Genomic DNA, 18,975 nt, shown 5'->3' with positions numbered 1-18,975 from the left:
GTTTTATTTTATGTTTTATTTAACCTTTATTTAACTAGGCAAGTCAGTTAAGAACAAATTCGAATTTTAGAAAGACGGCCTACCCCTGCCAAACCCTCCCATAACCCGGACGACACAATTGAGCGCCGCCCTATGGGACAGCCCAACCCGCTATGAAAGTTTATCATAATCTTTTTTTTATTTTTTTTACAACGGAATATATATATATATATATATATATAGTACAGTAATAGCCTAATTAACACTTTTTCAAAATCAATGTTAGGCAAGATTACAATTCCCTTGGAGCAAATAGAAAATGTATTAAGCTACAGCCATCTATGCGAATTATCCCACTATGTAGCCTGTATATGTTATAACATTTAATTAGTTTGTTTTTATGTGGTTCATTGGTTTATTTACATTTTCCAGATTTCCACAATATTGTGCAAGGTGGATCACCCGTTCGTTCTGTATTACGAAATGTTTTTTCAATTGACACTGGTTGTCCGCTCAGACGCTCCATAGTTGTGTCCTTCAAGTGACAGCGGCAGCATGGCAAATGCTGGTAGCAGGGTATCTATTGAAGGAGAAACTATGCGATATGCTGAATACAATTCTCAATCTAAAATCAGGAGTGAAACAGAAATCGACAAAAGACTTGTAAGTATATACGTTATTTTGTTGTTTGAATTTTTGATGGATAACAAGCGCTGGTTATTTCACAGGCCTGCAGCTAAGACAGCTAGCTAGCTAATGCCAGAACCTTCTATTTACTAGCAATTAGCTGGTGGATAGTTACAGTACTAGCAACAGAAGCAAATGTTAGTTGCCCATTACAGACATCAATGGGAAAGGTTGTGTCATCACGGTGATGAATCTAGCAATCGCCAGTAACATGAATGTCATATAACAGGCTGTGATGTAATCAGTCGGCTGAGTGACTCAGGCTTGCAATGAAAACTGCGTTGATTTTTTGTTGTTGTTGACTGGTGGAAAAAGTACCCAATTGTCATACTTGAATAAAAGTCAAGATACCCTAATAGAAAATGACTCAAGTAAAAGTCACCCAGTAAAATACTACTTGAGTAAAAGTCTAAAATTATACACAAGTATCAAAAGTAAAAGTAGAAATAATTTCAAATTCCTTATATTAAGCAAACCAGTCGGCACCATTTAATAAAATAAAATGTATTTACGGATAGCCAAGTGCACACTCAGACAATTTACAAACGAAGCTTGTGTGTTTAGTTTGTCCTCCAGATCACAGGGAGTAGGGATGACCAGGGATGTTCTCTTGAAGTGCGTGAATTTAACAATTTTCCAGTCCTGCTAAGTATTAAAAAGATTTGTAGTGAATACTTTTGTGTGTCAGGCATAATGTATGGAGTAAAAAGTACATGATTTCCTTTAGGAATATAGTGAAGTAAAAGGGTAAGTTGTCAAAAATATAAGTAGTAAAGTACAGATACCCGCAAAAAACGACTTAAGTAGATCTTTAAAGTATTTTCCACAACTGTTGACTCTGGATTGTTGTATTGATAATGTTCTGTATCTTCAGGGTGGTACTCTGATAGCAGTTGGCCTTGGTGTTGCTGCTGCAGGCTTTGCAGGTAAGATCGATTCGGTCTTGTGTAGGAAATTTGAAAGTTTTTTTTTTACATTTGATAAAAGTAGAGACTCGGAGCTAGAAAATGGTATATCATACACTACAGTTGAGGAACAGTGGGAAAGTAATTCTGCTTTGAAAGTTGATAAACTTGAAACCACACTTTTGAGAAAATGGCCCTTGAATGTTTTTGTAAACCTACTGGAGAGTTATTCTTTGTCTACACCCATTTATCAGTGTTCACACCCTTTTAAGCCTTAGCCCCACCCATCTCTTTAAGGATATACATGTGTTAAACAGTGTGTACGGTAGTGTACTAAACAACCAAATATTTCAAGACTAAAGTCTGGTTAATACTACATCTATCGACATGTCTGTAGACAGTTGTCGCAGTGACATCATGAACATTCTATAGTCATCCGACATCAAACTTGTTTATAAAAAAGACGCGCTGCATGACATCAACAGCCTGGTGGTCCAAAATAGCATCACTGCTGTAACACACCAATAAAATAAATATAAAAAATGAATTTAGTATATGTCAGTCTAACAAACCAGGCAACTAAAGGCAACTTAGTAAACACTGTTTTTGTTCATTCCTAGCTTGTTAGCTAACGTTAAGTTAGCTGGCTAGCCAGTTCAAATAATGACCATATTAGAGCTGAAACATCTTAACTTTATCTTATTTACAAGTTAATGATGAGCTAATTACAGAAAATTGTTTACTGTTGTGAGTGTGACGAAATAAAAGCAGGGCATTCTACCGGAGAATTTTAGGACTTGGACACTGTGTCATTGGCCTAATGTTATATCCTAATTTTACTTTGGTGCAGGTCATGTTGTGCTTCACATTACCATCTCTGGTAAACACATTATTTCAAATAAAATCAACGTTTATTTGTCACATGCACAGGATACAGAAGGTGTAAACGGTACAGTGAAATGGTTACTTGCATAGGAGTCTTTTGTTTAGACATAGCTAGCTAGCTAAACAATGAACCATAATCCCAACTCATAACGTTACTACCATGCTTAAATCTGCAGGTAGCTAAAGCTAACCAACTAGGTTAAATGTTAGCTAGCTAACATTAGGCTATAACTAGCAAAGCAAATGGCTTTCTGAGATACAAATACAGTTGAAGTCGGAAGTTTACATACACCTTAGCCAAATACATTTAAACTCGGTTTCACTTTTCCTGACATTTAATCCTGGTAAAAATTCCCTGTCGTAGGTCAGTTAGGATCACAACTTTATTTAAATAATGTGAAATGTCAGAAAAATAGAAGAATTTATTTCAGCTTTTATTTCTTTCATCACATTCCCTGCTGACAGAGCTGGTGTAACTGAGTCAGGTTTGTAGGCCTCCTTGCTTGCACACACTTTCAGTTCTGCCCACAAATGTTCTATAGGATTGAGGTCAGTGCTTTGTGAAGGCCACTCCAATACCTTGACTTTGTCGTCCTTAAGCCATTTTGCCACATCTTTGGAAGTATGCTTGGGGTCATTGTCCATTTGGAAGACCCATTTGCGACCAAGCTTTAACTTCCTGACTGATGTCTTGAGATGTTGCTTCAATATACCCAACATTTTCTTTCCTCATGATTTCAAGTGCACCAGTCCCTCCTGCAGCAAAGCACCCCCACAACATGATGCTGCCACCGCCGTGAATCACGGTTGGGATGGTGTTCTTCGGCTTGCAAGCCTCCCCCTTTTTCCTCCAAACATAACGATGGTCATTATGGCCAAACAGTTCTATTTTTGTTTTGTCAGACCAGAGGACATTTCTTCAAAAAGTATGAGCTTTTTCCCCATGTGCAGTTGCAAACCGTAGTCTGGCTTTTTTTAATGGTGGTTTTGGAGCAGTGGCTTCTTCCTTGCTGAGCGGCCTTTCAGATGATGTCGATATAGGACTCGCTTTACTGTGGATATAGATACTTTTGTACCTGTTTCCTCCAGCATCTTCACAAGGTCCTTTGCTGCTGTTCTGGGATTGATTTGCACTTTTCGCACCCATGTATGTTAATCTCTAGGAGACAGAACGAGTCTCCTTCCTGAGCGGTTTGACGGCTGCGTGGTCCCATGGTGTTTATACTTAACCTGTTTGGCGTGCAAGCCCGACACCGGTACACTTATGACAACAGAGCCAGCTCAAAGTGCAGGGCGCGAAATTCAAAATATATTTTTTTTAAATATTTAACTTTCACACATTAACAAGTCCAAGACACTAGATGAAAGGTACACATCTTGTGAATCAAGCCAACATGTCCGATTTTTAAAATGTTTTACAGGGAAGACACAATATGTAAATCTATTAGCTAACCACGTTAGCAAAAGACACCACTATTTTTACTCCATCCGTTTTTTACTACATCAGTAGCTATCACAAATTCGACCAAATAAAGATATAAATAGCCACTAACCAAGAAACAACCTCATCAGATGAGTCTGATAACATATTTATTGTATAGCATATGTTTTGTTAGAAAAATGTGCATATTTCAGGTATAAATCATAGTTTACATTGCAGCTACAGTCAGAAATTGCACCGAAAGCAGACAGAAAAATTAGACACCAACGCCAAATAACTAAATACTCATCATAAAACATTTCTGAAAAATACATAGTGTACAGCAATTGAAAGACAGGCATCTTGTGATTCCAGACAATATTTCCGATTTATCAAGTGTTTTACAGCGAAAACACAATATAGCGTTATATTAGCTTAGCACAATAGCAAACATAACAACAGCATTGATTCAAGGCAAAAATAGCTATAATGTATAAACCACCAAAATATATTAATTGTTTCACTAACCTTCTCAGAATTCTTCAGATGACAGTCCTGTAACATCATATTACACAATGCATATAGAGTTTGTTCGAAAATGTGCATATTTAGCGGCACAAATTGTGCTTATACAATGAGAATAGTGTCCATAACGTCAAGCAATCTGTCCGGCGCCATCTTGGAAAGCCACCTACTCTTATTGAAAACTATTCATAAACTTGACTAAAAAAATACAGGTTGGACAGCAATTGAAAGACAAATTAGTTCTTAATGCAATCGCCGAATTACATTTTTAAAATTAACCTTACTGCGCAATACAGGCTGCGATAACACAATGCTACACTGCAAGCAATGGCGTTTCATGCATTTGACATTTTTCAACAGAACAATGAATTATCAGCATAAAGACTGCTTACTATTAGCTGAGCTTCCATCAGAATCTTGGGCAAGGTGTCCTTTCTTCAAAACAATCGTCTTTGGGTTGAAAGATGTCCTCTTGTCCGGTCGAATTAGCCGCTAAACGTTAGCCGCCAACTGGAGTGGTGTCCAACTCGTGAAAGCGCATGGCAAAGAAATCCCAGAAAATCGCAATAAACTGCTATAAACTGCTATAAGTCGGTTTAAATTAACTACCTTATGATGTCTTTAACACCTATAACGAATAAAAACATGACCGGAGATATAGAAATACTAAAACGAAAGCGTTTGCAGGACGCCATTCTGATGTCTTCATGCGTCAAGCGCACTGTTGAAAAGAACGGTACTTCCTGTTCCACGGTCTAATATAAGGTCCCAGATTGCGCAATCGACTCCATTCAAAGTCTCACCGCTTACTGACATCTAGAGGAAGGCGTATGCAGTGCATGTACCCTCATAGCTTGCATGGGGACTTATAAACTGATCTCAGAACAGGGACCTGGATTTCTGAAATCTCACTCCCTGACAGGAAAAGTGCTGCAGAATGAGTTCTGTTTCACTCAGAGAAATAATTCAAACGGTTTTAGAAACTAGAGTGTTTTCTATCCAATAGTAATAATAATATGCATATTGTACGAGCAAGAATTGAGTACGAGGCCTTTTTGAAATGGGCACCTTTTATCTGGCTACTCAATACTGCCCCTTGAGCCCAAACAGGTTAAGTACTATTGTTTGTACAGATGAATGTGTTTGGAAATTGCTCCCAAGGATGAACCAGACTTGTGGAGGTCCACAATTTTTTTGAGGTCTTGGCTGATTTCTTTGGATTTTCCCATGATGTCAAGCAGAGGCACTGAGTTTGAAGGTAGGCCTTGAAAGACATCCACAGGTACACCTCCAATTGACTCAAATGATGTCAATTAGCCAATCAGAGGCTTCTAAAGCCATGGCATTTTCTGGAATTTTCCAAGCTGTTTAAAGGCACAGTCAACTTAGTGTATGTAAACTTCTGACCCACTGGAATTGTGATACAGTGAATTATAAGTTAAATACTCTGTCTGTAAACAATTGTTGGGAAAATTACTTGTGTCATGCTCAAAGTAGATGTCCTAACCGACTTGCCAAAACTATAGTTTGTTAACAAGAAATTTGTAGAGTGTTTGACAAACAAGTTTTAATGACAGCAACCTAAGTGTATGTAAACTTCCGACTTCAACTGTAATATTACTGCACAGATCATACACGTGAAGTTAGCTAGCTAACAGTACGCTTTAACTTGCAATGAAAACCACTTTCTGACAAAATTAGAAATGTATAATATCTGAAAATGTAGCTAGACTCTTACCCGTATACATGGATGGACGCTTCTCCCTCTGTCACGGATGCCATGGTTGCCCTTAGTTTGAAGATGTAATCCGGAGACAGGTGTTTTATACAACAGCCTTCTGTGTGTTCACTTTGACTCCCTCCTCGTATTTGTAATCATATTCCAGAATTTTCTTAATCTCCTTAGCTATCATACTCTGCGATCATACTCCGGGCATTCCACTGATTTTAAAACTCGGTCAACTTCTTCTGTGACAACAACACTTGATCACCATTTCATACGACTGTCTGGTTCAAAGAAAATGTTTTTACCTAAGTCAGGGATTTCCTCATTGCCTGATTAATTTTCAGAGTCGGAGAGAGTCAGCATGGCACGATTGTCCTCCAGAACAGTGGTTCTCATCCAGGTCCTGGGGATCCAAAGGGGTGCACATTTTTGTTTTTGCCCTAGCACTACACACCTGCTTCAAATCATCAAAGTCTTTTGATGAGTGGATCATTTGAATCAGCTGTGTAGTGCTACGGCAAAAACAAAAATGTGCAGCCCTTTACGTCCCCAGGATTGAGAACCAGTGCTCTAGAAAGTGGAGAGCATTAGCAACACCTTTGCAGTTCTTCGTGATTTCTTTAAAAAAAGCCGCATTAGAAAGGCTTAACACATTCTGAGCAGGTCATGTTATAGACAGAAGCAAGCTACATGGCAGACCAATCCGAACTCCTCTCTCGGCATGTCCAGCCCATCAATAACCTCAGCAAATCATGGCTAGCGGGAAGGTCATCATTTAACAATTTTATTTGCCTGTACAGATGGCATACAACTTTTTGTTATTAATGCTCATGAAAGTTCACATGTTCCAGAAGCCATTTCTACCAAAAAAATGCATTTAGATTATTATTTTTTTTAAATGCTTACGTTCAAATGTCTCGCCTGTGAAGTAGTGGCGTGCAACATATGCCTAGTTTCCTGAAACAAGTCACAGATGTGAGTGTACAGTTGCAGGTGGTAAATCCATGTGTTGTACTGCAAGAGATAGTTCGTCACCATCTTAGCTGCACACATCTAGCATTTCACAGCATTTTGCAGGAACTAGTTGTTTCTATGCAACACATATGCAAGAGGCATATCTCACTTGATACAAACATGGATTTACTATCTTTCTGAGTTTTCTCTGGTGTTGGTAGAACCACCTGCAACTATACACATGTATAAGATAAGTTTTTCCAGAATCAAGAAGAGTAGAAGAATCAAGAAGAGAGTACCGCCAATACCAGGTTAGTTAAATTTATTGCAGCGGTTTGTATGGACAAACCTCTAACGTCCAGTAAGGGACACCCAAAATCTTTGTACGCCAGATAATGTGATGTAACCAATCACACATCCATGTTATTTAGAAAGTTGGATGTCTTACAAAACAGTATATTATGATCTTCCTGTCATTCTGTACAGTGATAGTGGCGTTATCGTGTTGCAGAGCGCAGCAGCGAATAGGCACTATGCCATTATCCGCATTGGTACAAGAGTGTCAGTCAGCACAGCTGTTTTGTATAGTGGTTAATAGTAAGGCAGTGTGTGGTCTGCCAGTTGCCACAGAGTTCGGGTAATGTGAGGTCAGTGTTAGTTGTTGTGGCGGCTTTGAGGAACAGCACAGTCTAATTATCCTCTCAATGTAAATGAAAAGGCCAGCAGCAGGCCATCCGTGCACCTGCGTGTGTGCGGTCCCTCCACAGTTGATGGACTTTCAGCTTTGTAGTTTTAGGAAAACAGAACTTCCAGGCAGCCTGGAGGTGGAGTAGTGGATTTACACCGCCCACTCAGAACATGTCAGTCACCAGGTTATAAATAATGCCCTGATTACTCCCTGAGCTTAGCAGCATGCCTCTCATACATGACTGAGTGCTTTTGTGTTTTTCTCTTGGAAACCAGCTCCTCCAGAGGGGTTTCTGCTAACTTCTTGTGTGTGTACTTTATAAACAGAGAATGTTTGGCAGGGTATAGTTGCTGACTGGCTCTATGTGGGTTTGGAGAGTGACTGCAGCTTACCAACACAAACACTGACCCAGTACACATCGATGACACACACACACACACACACTCCAATACATGTTATACATAGACGACCAGTCCTTATAGCCTTTAGCCGTACCCTTATCCTACTCATCCTCCGTTCCTCTGGTGATGTAGAGGTTAACCCAGGCCCTGTAGCCCCCAGTTCCACTCCTATTCCCCAGGCACTCTCATTTGTTGACTTGTGTAACTGTAAAAGCCTTGGTTTTATGCATGTTAACATCAGAAGTCTCCTTCCTAAGTTTGTTTTATTCACTGCTTTAGCACACTCTGCCAACCCTGATGTCCTAGTTGTGTCTGTATCCTGGCTAAGGAACGCCACCAAAAATTCTGAAATTTCCATCCCAACTACAACATTTTCCGCCAAGATAGAACTGCCAAACGGGGTGGAGTTAGCCTGCAGAGTTCTGTCATGCTATCCAGGTCTGTGCCCAAACAGCTCGAGCTTCTACTTTTAAAAATCCACCTTTCCAGAATTAATTCTCTCACTGTTGCCGCTTGTTATAGACCCCCCCTCAGCCCCCAGCTGTGCCCTGGACACCATATGTGAATTAATTGCCCCCATTTATCTACAAAGTTTGTACTGTTAGGTGACCTAAACTGGGATATGCTTATTACCCCAGCCGTCCTACAGTCTAAATTAGATGCCCTCAATCTCACACAAATTATCAAGGAACCTACCAGGTACAACCCTAAATCCTTGAACACGGGCACCCTCATAGATATCATCCTGATCAACCTGCCCTCTAAATACACTTCTGCTGTCTTCAACAAAGATCATTGCCACGGTCAAACGACCACCCCTCATCACTGTCAAACGCTCCCAAAAACACTTCAGCGAGCAGGCCTTTCTAATATACCTGGCTCGGGTATCCTGGAAGGATATTGACCTCATTCCGTCAGTAGAGGATGCCTGGTTATTCTTTAAAATTGTTTTCCTCACCATCTTAAATAAGCATGCCCCATTCAAAGAATCTTGAACTAAGAACAGATATAGCCTTTGGTTCACTCCAGACTTGACTGCCCTTGACCAGCACAAAAACATCTGGTGGCGTATTGCATTAGCATCGAATAGCTCCTGCGATATGCAACTTTTAAGGGAAGTTAGGAACCAATATACACAGGCAGTTAGGAAAGCAAAGGCTAGCTTTTTCAAACAGAAATTTGCATCCTGTAGCATAAACTCCAAAAAGTTCTGGGACACTGTGAAGTCCATGGAGAATAAGAGCACATCCTCCCAGCTGCCCACTGCACTGAGGCTAGGAAACACTGTCACCACCGATAAATCTACGATAATTGAGAATTTCAATAAGCATTTTTTGACAGCTGGCCATGCTTTCCACCTTGCTACCCCTACCCCGGTCAACAGCTCTGCACCCCCCACAGCAACTTACCCAAGCCTCCCCCATTTCTCCTTCACCCAAATCAAGATAGCTGATGTCCTGAAAGAGCTGCAAAATCTGGACCCCTACAAATCAGCTGGGCTAGACAATCTGGACCCTCTCTTTTCTAAAATTATACCCCTATTACTAGCCTGTTCAAACTCTCTTTTGTATCGTCTGAGATCCGCGGTCATCCCCCTCTTCAAAGGGGGAGACACTCTAGACCCAAACTGTTGTAGACCTACAGTGGGGCAAAAAAGTATTTAGTCAGCCACCAATTGTGCAAGTTCTCCCACTTAAAAAGATGAGAGGCCTGTAATTTTCATCTAGGTACACTTCAACTATGACAGACAAAATGAGGGAAAAAAATCCAGAAAATCACATTGTAGGATTTTTAATGAATTTATTTGCAAATTATGGTGGAAAATAAGTATTTGGTCAATAACAAAAGTTTATCTCAATACTTTGTTATATACCCTTTTGTTGGCAATGACAGAGGTCAAACGTTTTCTGTAAGTCTTCACAAGGTTTTCACACACTGTTGCTGGTATTTTGGCCCATTCCTCCATGCAGATCTCCTCTAGAGCAGTGATGTTTTGGGGCTGTTGCTGGGCAACACGGACTTTCAACTCCCTCCAAAGATTTTCTATGGGGTTGAGATCTGGAGACTGGCTAGGCCACTCCAGGACCTTGAAATGCTTCTTACGAAGCCACTCCTTCGTTGCCCGGGCGGTGTGTTTGGGATCATTGTCATGCTGAAAGACCCAGCCACGTTTCATCTTCAATGCCCTTGCTGATGGAAGGAGGTTTTCACTCAAAATCTCACGATACATGGCCCCATTCATTCTTTCCTTTACACGGATCAGTCATCCTGGTCCCTTTGCAGAAAAACAGCCCCAAAGCATGATGTTTCCACCCCCATGCTTCACAGTAGGTATGGTGTTCTTAGGATGCAACTCAGCATTCTTTGTCCTCCAAAAAAGACCAGTTGAGTTTTTACCAAAAAGTTATATTTTGGTTTCATCTGACCATATGACATTCTCCCAATCTTCTTCTGGATCATCCAAATGCTCTCTAGCAAACTTCAGACGGGCCTGGACATGTACTGGCTTAATACAGTGTCCAAAGGGCCAGAAGTATACAGAATGGTGTTGTCTGCTTAGAGGTGGATCAGAGAATCACCAGCAGCAAGAGCGACAACATTGATGTATACAGAGAAAAGAGTCGGTCCGAGAATTGAACCCTGTGGCACCCCCATAGAGACTGCCAGAGGTCTGGACAACAGGCCCTCCGATTTCACACACTGAACTCTGTCTGAGAAGTAGTTGGAGAACCAGGCGAGGCAGTCATTAGAGAAACCAAGGTTGTTGAATCTGCCAATAAGAATGCGGTGATTGACAGAGTCGAAAGCCTTGGCCAGGTCGATGAAGACGGCTGCACAGTATTGTTTTTTATCAATGGAGGTTATGATATCGTTTAGGACCTTGAGTGTGGCTGAGGTCCACCCATGACCAGCTTGGAAACCAGATTGCATAGCGGAGAAGGTACGGCGAGATTCGAAATGGTCGGTGATATGTTTGTTAACTCGGCTTTCGAAGACTTTAGAAAGGCTGGGCAGGATGGATATACAGTGGGGCAAAAAAGTATTTAGTCAGCCACCAATTGTGAAAGTTCTCCCACTTAAAAAGATGAGAGGCCTGTAATTTTCATCATAGGTACACTTCAACTATGACAGACAAAATGAGAGAATTTTTTTCCAGAAAATCACATTGTAGGATTTTTAATGAATTTATTTGCAAATTATGGTGGAAAATAAGTATTCGGTCACCTACAAACAAGCAAGATTTCTGGCTCTCACAGACCTGTAACTTCTTCTTTAAGATGCTCCTCTGTCACTTGTTACCTGTATTAATGGCACCTGTTTGAACTTGTTATCAGTATAAAAGACACCTGTCCACAACCTCAAACAGTCACACTCCAAACTCCACTATGGCCAAGACCAAAGAGCTGTCAAAGGACACCAGAAACAAAATTGTAGACCTGCACCAGGCTGGGAAGACTGAATCTGCAATAGGTAAGCAGCTTGGTTTGAAGAAATCAACTGTGGGAGCAATTATTAGGAAATGGAAGACATACAAGACCACTGATAATCTCCCTCGATCTGGGGCTCCACGCAAGATCTCACCCCTAGTGAATGACCTGCAGAGAGCTGGGACTAAAGTAACAAAGCCTACCATCAATAACACACTACGCCGCAGGGACTCAAATCCTGCAGTGCCAGACGTGTCCCCCTGCTTAACAAACCTCTAGACGAGTTTCAATGCCATACAACACTCCTTCTGTGGCCTCCAACTGCTCTTATTAAATGCAAGTAAAACTAAATGCATGCTCTTCAACCGATCGCTGCCTACACCCGCCCGCCCGTCTAGCATCACTACTCTGGACGGTTCTGACTTAGGTATTTGTAGTTGTCCACATATTCTAAGTGTCTGGTTAGACTGTAAACTCTCCTTCCAGACTCATATTAAGCATCTCCAATCCAAAATTAAATCTAGAATCGGCTTCCCATTTCACAACAAAGCATCCTTCACTCATGCCAAACATACCCTCTTAAAACTGACTATCCTAACTAGAGGTCGACCGATTATGATTTTTCAATGCCGATACCGATTATTGGAGGACAAAAAAAGCCGATACCGATTAATCGGCCGATTTATAATTTAAAAAAAATATATATATATCATATACACACACATTTTTGTAATAATGACAATTGCAACAATACTGAATGAGCAATGAACACTTATTTTAACTTAATATAATACATAAATACACACACACAGCTCTGAAGTGACAATGATACTGAAGAGTCTGCTTAGGAGACAAATACTCTCAACTGTTTGAATAAAAATAGAGTTTAAGTTACCTGTGATGAATGTTGAAAACAAAAACTTTAATTTCTATATGCAGGAAATACTATTTTAATAATGGGCATGGTAAGAATTGACAACCAAAGTGCGAGTCATAATTCCCATGACACCTTCTAGCAAAATCTGAAAAGCGGTTCCTTCATTTATTCCATAGGATATTTTTAGATTCACTTAAAATAAGGTCTGTGTTTCGTGTAGGCTTACATCACCGTGCCAATTTTATAACTGTGTAGATATCCATAGGACACGGTAACTCTGATCAATATTGGCTAAATATAAGCGAAGGGGGAAAAAATGTAGTGGATTTATGAAAATATGTTGACAAACGTCACCTTATCCTAGTGAGATTTACACGGGTATCAAAACGTCGAGGCAGTTTAAGCCTGCACGAAACACAGACCTTATTTGAAGTAGATCAAGACATTCTCTATGGAAGACATGAACGGTAAAATAACGAAGGAACCCCTTTCAAATTCAGCCACAAGTTATTACAGGAATTATAACGCGTCGACTATTTCTCTCTAAACCATATACCTTTGACTAATCCGGAAACTATCACCTCGAAAACAAAATGTTTATTCCGTTCCATATTTTATCTAACGGGTGGCATCCATGAGTCTAAATAATCCTGTTACATTGCACAACCTTCAATGTTGTCATAATTACGTAAAATTCTGGCAAATGAGTTCGCAAAGAGCCAGGCGGCCCAAACTGTTGCATATACCCTGACTCTGCGTGCAATGAACGCAAGAGAAATGACACAATTTCACCTGGTTAATATTGCCTGCTAACCTGGATTTCTTTTAGCTAAATATGCAGGTTTAAAAATATATACTTGTGTATTGATTTTAAGAAAGGCATTGATGTTTATGGTTAAGTACACATTGGAGCAATGACAGTCATTGATTGATTGTTTTTTATAAGATAAGTTTAATGCTAGCTAGCAACTTACCTTAGCTTACTGCATTCGCTAACAGGCAGGCTCCTCGTGGAGTGCAATGTAATCAGGTGTTAGAGCATTGGACTAGTTAACTGTAAGGTTGCAAGATTGGATCCCCCGAGCTGACAAGGTTAAAAATCTGTCGTTCTGCCCCTGAAGCCGTCATTGAAAATAAGAATGTGTTCTTAACTGACTTGCCTAGTTAAATCAAGATTAAATAAAGGTGTAAAAAATAAAATATATATTTTTTTAAATCGTCAAATCGGCGCCCAAAAATACCGATTTCCGATTGTTATGAAAACTTGAAATCGGCCCCGATTAATCGGTCGACCTCTAATCCTAACGATCCTTGACTTCAACAATGTCATTTACAAAATAGCCTCCAACACTCTACTCAGCACATTGGATGTAGTCTATCACAGTGCCATCCGTTTTGTCACCAAAGCTCCATATACTACCCACCACTGCGACCTGCATGCTCTCGTTGGCTGGCCCTCGCTTCATATTCGTCTCCAAACCCACTGACTCCAGGTCATCTATAATTCTTTGCTTGGTGAAGCCTCGCCTTATATCAGCTCACTGGTCACCATAGCAGCACCCACCCGTAGCATGCACTCCAGCAGGTATATTTCACTGGTCATCCCCAAAGCCAACTCCTCCTTTGAACGCCTTTCCTTCCAGTTCTCTGCTACCAATGACTGGAACGAATTACAAAAATCACTGAAGCTGGATTCTTATATCTCCCTCACTAACTTTAAGCATCAGCTGTCAGAGCAGCTTACTGATCATTGCACCTGTACACAGCCCATCTGTAAATAGCCCACCAAACAATCTCATCCCCATATTGTACTTTTTTTTTTTGCCGCTTTGCACCCCAGTATCTACTTGCACATTCATCTTCTGCACATCTATCACTCCAGTGTTTAATTGCTCAATTGTAAATATTTCGGCACTATGACCTATTTATTGTCTTACCTCCCTAATCTTACTACATTTGCACACACTGTATATAGATTTTTCTATTGTGTTATTGACTCTACGTTTGTTTATTCCATGTGTAACTCTTTGTTGTGTCGCACTGCTTTGTTTTATCTTGACCAGGTCGCAGTTGTAAATGAGAACTTGTTCTCAACTGGCCTACCTGGTTAAATAAAATGTTTAAAAAAATACAGGACAAGAACATAACTGTGGTGACCAGTGGAAAGGGGTCTGTGTGTGTAGGACAATAAATATGTACTGTGTTTCAGGTCGTTATGCCTTCCAGTTGTGGAAGCCTCTAGGACAAGTCCTGTCACAGACTGCTAAGAAGATGCCCACCTCTGTAAGTAACCCACTAACTTGGTTATGTGGTTCATCACAATCCTAAGAGGAGATGAAAACTTGTCTAACCATGTAGACCTATATGTTTTTTTTGGGCAACTTCTAATGAACTCCAACTGATTGTTAGTATGTCTTGGTACACTGTATTCTGAAACTATGCATGACCAACGATGACCCCCACTGGTTTTGCCGAAAACTCTCCCACCACCCTACAGACTCATATTTGCAAATCTGGGGGATTCATGTATTGCTCCATCAGATAGTCACCAAGTACCAATGTTTGTGGTGTAGTACTTATTCCACTGACTGTCTGTAGGGTGGGTAGTTGGTGGACTGACTCATGGTCTTCAGTTTCCCCTGCTGCACCTGACTTATGGCTCCACAGACCAAAGGCTCCACATCAGGTTCCCAGACAGGGTGATGCACCCACTGCCCTCTCACCACATTGTGTGTGTGAATAAAGCAGTGTGTGACGTGAGATGGATGAGTGATCAGACCTCACACTGTGCGTGTGTCTGGCAGTTTCCACCAGTGTGTACTGTGTGACAATGAGGCAGTGCTTGACCGAAGGGAGTTAATGAACCCTATGTACCACAGAATGCACTTCCACCCTTCTTACTCTAAGCATTTACACTAAGGAGTAGAAAAGGATACTGTTTCTAAACAGTCAGTGGGTGAGTTGAATAATTTCTAGGTGTGTGTGTACTAACATCTCTTCTCTCTCCAGGCCTTCTCATCACACTACTATAAAGGAGGGTTTGACCAGAAGATGACTAAGCGAGAAGCCAGCCTCATCCTTGGTATCAGGTAAGACTGGCGGAAGTGTGTGTGTGTGTCATGCTCGCCTGTTTGTGCGGGTGTGTACCCAATGTTTTATTTCAGTCTGTGTTCATGCTAAGGATGGGTTTGATTTCTCTCTGTCTTTGATGGGTTTATATTAGTCATCCTTCTTCCTGGTTTAGTTACATTTCACACTGTCAATCACATTAGGGAGAAGAGAACACCTGAATAGGTTAGTGGTCAGAAGAACTCGATGTTCTTACTGCAACTTGTGAATGTTATTTGACCACTAGATGGTGCTGTAATCCTGTGCTAAATCTGTGTGTAGCCCTATTTTGTACATTCTTCTAATCCCAATCCTGTATCTCTCCCCCCCTACAGCCCGACCAGCACCAAGTCCAAGGTGAGAGATGCCCACCGGAGGATCATGGTCCTCAACCACCCAGATAAAGGTCAGTTGACAGTTTAATCCCAATTTACTGGACATGAGAAAAAACAGATTGGAGCCAACTGAGTGAATTATACAGTGATGATCTCCTATTACTGGTTCTTGTGTGAACAGCATATCACCTGTCTTTATTGAACCCATATACAAAGTGTTTTTCCCAGCGTCAGGCTTGTGCACTCGCCCCCTCTCTCCTCTATCAAGGTTAATGGCCTCCCTCGGTCTCCCTCTCCTGAGAGGTGTGTACACACACACACACACAAAGTCACGCGCATACACAGCATCTAGTTTTACACACTCGTCCACACTGTTTTTCCCTCTCCTGAGAGGAATACACACACACACACAACGTGTAGTTTTTACTCAGTGAGAAATGGCCTGTGGGATTCCTCTCTGACTGGGCGATAAGGGCTGAGGTGACAGAGAGAGAGAGGGAGGAGTTGGAGAGGGGGACAAAGAATAAATAGGGGATGAAATATGGGGCTATAAGCTCTATAGGGTCACCTGTAGGAACATCCATCAATACTGTCATCCTTGGATATGGCTTTGTGTTCTGTTTCAGGAGGTAGCACAGTATCTATTATAGTTCATTTTCATGTGTTTGGTTACTGGGACATCGATGGAGAAGAGAGGGTAATAACCCACAGCTTGTCTGTCTGTCTGTCTGGTCTGGTCTGTCAGTCAGCCAGGTCTGGACTGGAAAGAGTGGACCGATTCCTGGTCAGAGTAATGGATTGGAATGATCGGCTAATTACCTCTCATTATTTCCTGTATTTGAGCCAATAAGGTCCAGTGAGCAAGATGACGAGATTTCAGAAAGGGAATCAGACTGCTCTTTATTTCTGCCTCTCTAGGCCTCTAGCCCTGTTTTTAGTATCTTTCCTTCCCTGTGAGTGTGCTGAAGGCCGTGCCAGGCCGGCTCTGTGTTTGTCAGTGACTGATTAGCAGACTAGTTGAGGCCTTCGTCAGGACCTGCTCTCTGTCATTATTGCAAACAATAACACTCATGTATTACCCTAAACGCACACGCACACACACAGAGTACTGCTTCTGCTGACACAGAACACACCACCTGGGGGGGGCAGTATACACACATAGCTACTAAGGAAGTGTTGTACACACACACACACACACACACCTGTGCCCTCAGGCTGTCTTGGTAGTGTCACACAGCAGACTACTACTCCCAGGATGCTGTACTCATTGGCCCTGTGAGCTGAGCAGACCACTCTGCCTCAGAACACACAGAAATCTCTATCATGTGTTTTCAGAGCAGTGTGGTGGGGGTAGGAGATGAGGAGAGGAAGTCACTTTAGACAATTAGTATGCGACCCAACCTCAGTTTGTGCTAGCTCAGCATACACCCATTTCCTGTGCTCCATAGTGATTAGTGTTCCACCGTGTGTTAAAGCACTATAAAAGGTGATTGGATGTGACTGAGACGGTTAATGACTGAGCCTACTGAAGTCCTCTACTCCTGACAGTAGATGTCACTGAGGTTTTTTTTATGTCTGGGGAAACAGCTTGCATGCCATGTGTAGACTGTTATATTGTTCTCACCTGGAATGGATAGAGGGGTGAGCGATGGAATGGGGGGTAACAAGGGGAAGAAAAAAGATTAAACAGACGGGCATTGATGAGAAGCGGATGCATGTTCTCTCTCCAGGTGGATCTCCTTACATGGCCGCCAAGATCAACGAGGCCAAGGACCTACTGGATAAAGACCAACGCCGCTGATAAAAAAAACTACAGCCCCCATCACCCCTCTGACCTCCTGGACTACAGTATATTACAGATCTATTTATTCCAGCCCTAAGACATTACCATCCCCAGAGACTATTCTGAAACCTTTCCTGAACAAGGATATCTTTCAAGTTGAAGGTCACCTGTACTTATAACTTTACAAAAGTCAACATGTCTACTGTAAATACACTGTACCATAAGATACAAGATAATAATATTCCATAGAATAACAAATTAAAACATTTCTGTTACCTTTTTATTCCTCTGTGTGGTAAAGACATTATGACCACTGAGATCAACTGTGTATGAATTGACAACACACTGACAGAGACCAAGCCTAGCTGAGCAGTGTGTGTGAATAACGCGGTTAGTAATTTATCAAAGTTTGCTGAATAAAGCAATTTTTGTAATGGTAATCAATGACTCATTATTGTGTTTCTGTGATTAGTCCCTTTCCTCTGCGCTGAGATGCCATTGTAGAAATTACTAACAGTGCTGCAGCATCTGCAGGTGCTGATGAGAGTGAACATTGGGTAAGAGCTGTTTTTGAAGCTCCTGCAGTGAGCTGTGACACTTTACCTTTTAAGTGAGCCATTTCACCAGCAGCTTGCAGTAGGTTTTTCCACATATCTAAGAGGAAGGCTAGACAGCCATGTAATCTGCACCATGTTGCAAATGCCTTCATTCCAGCATGCTTTAACTGGGCATCATTAAAATACACCTCATTCTGGTAGAATGCAGTTCCCAACTGATGTTCCAGTGAACATGTCTGTCTCTGTTGGAAAGCTATTGATTATCATGTAGAGCAGGGATGGGCAACATTTATGGCGGTGGCGGCCACAAAAATATTATTGGCCCACGGACCAATAAAAAATATTTTTATTGGTCCGTGGGCTTACAAGACGGGTCCGCCAGTGGCACATCCCTGATGTAGAGGTTAAGTGCGTCAGGTGTGTGTGGTTTGTGTGTTTGTGTGTTGCTGTAGTACAGGTCAGGGCTCGTGTGTGCTTGGCTGATCTCTGCTGTCCCTCCTGTGCATGGGTCTATTTCTAGCCATTCCTCTTCCTGTGAAGAACCCACATGGCCCTCCTGAGCCTCTCTTTCCCTGACCCCTCTCTCCCACTGCCACCCCACCTTCTCCATCAGGGTATCTTTCCATTACCACGTGTGAAAAGATTTTGCTTCGCCAGCTTCCTGCTGTCCAAAAGGTTTGTTTTGCCAAGCTTCTGCATCTGTGCGGTACTGCCATG

At 41.5% G+C, this 18,975-nt stretch overlaps 1 protein-coding gene across 1 annotated transcript; it reads left to right on the top strand.

Annotated features, from left to right (window-relative positions):
- Window positions 1–488: 488 nt before the first annotated feature.
- On the top strand, window positions 489–18,141 carry LOC120064263 (dnaJ homolog subfamily C member 15-like). Its single transcript, XM_039014701.1, has 6 exons — window positions 489–642; window positions 1,541–1,592; window positions 14,685–14,758; window positions 15,485–15,564; window positions 15,919–15,989; window positions 17,649–18,141. The coding sequence occupies exons 1-6, from the start codon at window positions 535–537 to the stop codon at window positions 17,717–17,719; spliced, it is 456 nt and encodes a 151-aa protein (XP_038870629.1). The 5' UTR covers window positions 489–534; the 3' UTR covers window positions 17,720–18,141.
- The last annotated feature ends 834 nt before the right edge of the window (window positions 18,142–18,975 follow it).

The sequence above is a fragment of the Salvelinus namaycush genome, chromosome 19 (genome assembly GCF_016432855.1).
Source record: "Salvelinus namaycush isolate Seneca chromosome 19, SaNama_1.0, whole genome shotgun sequence".
Lineage (NCBI taxonomy): Eukaryota > Metazoa > Chordata > Actinopteri > Salmoniformes > Salmonidae > Salvelinus > Salvelinus namaycush.
The sequence above is the reverse complement of the archived record's forward strand: the minus strand, read 5'-3'. Positions and strand labels throughout refer to the sequence as shown.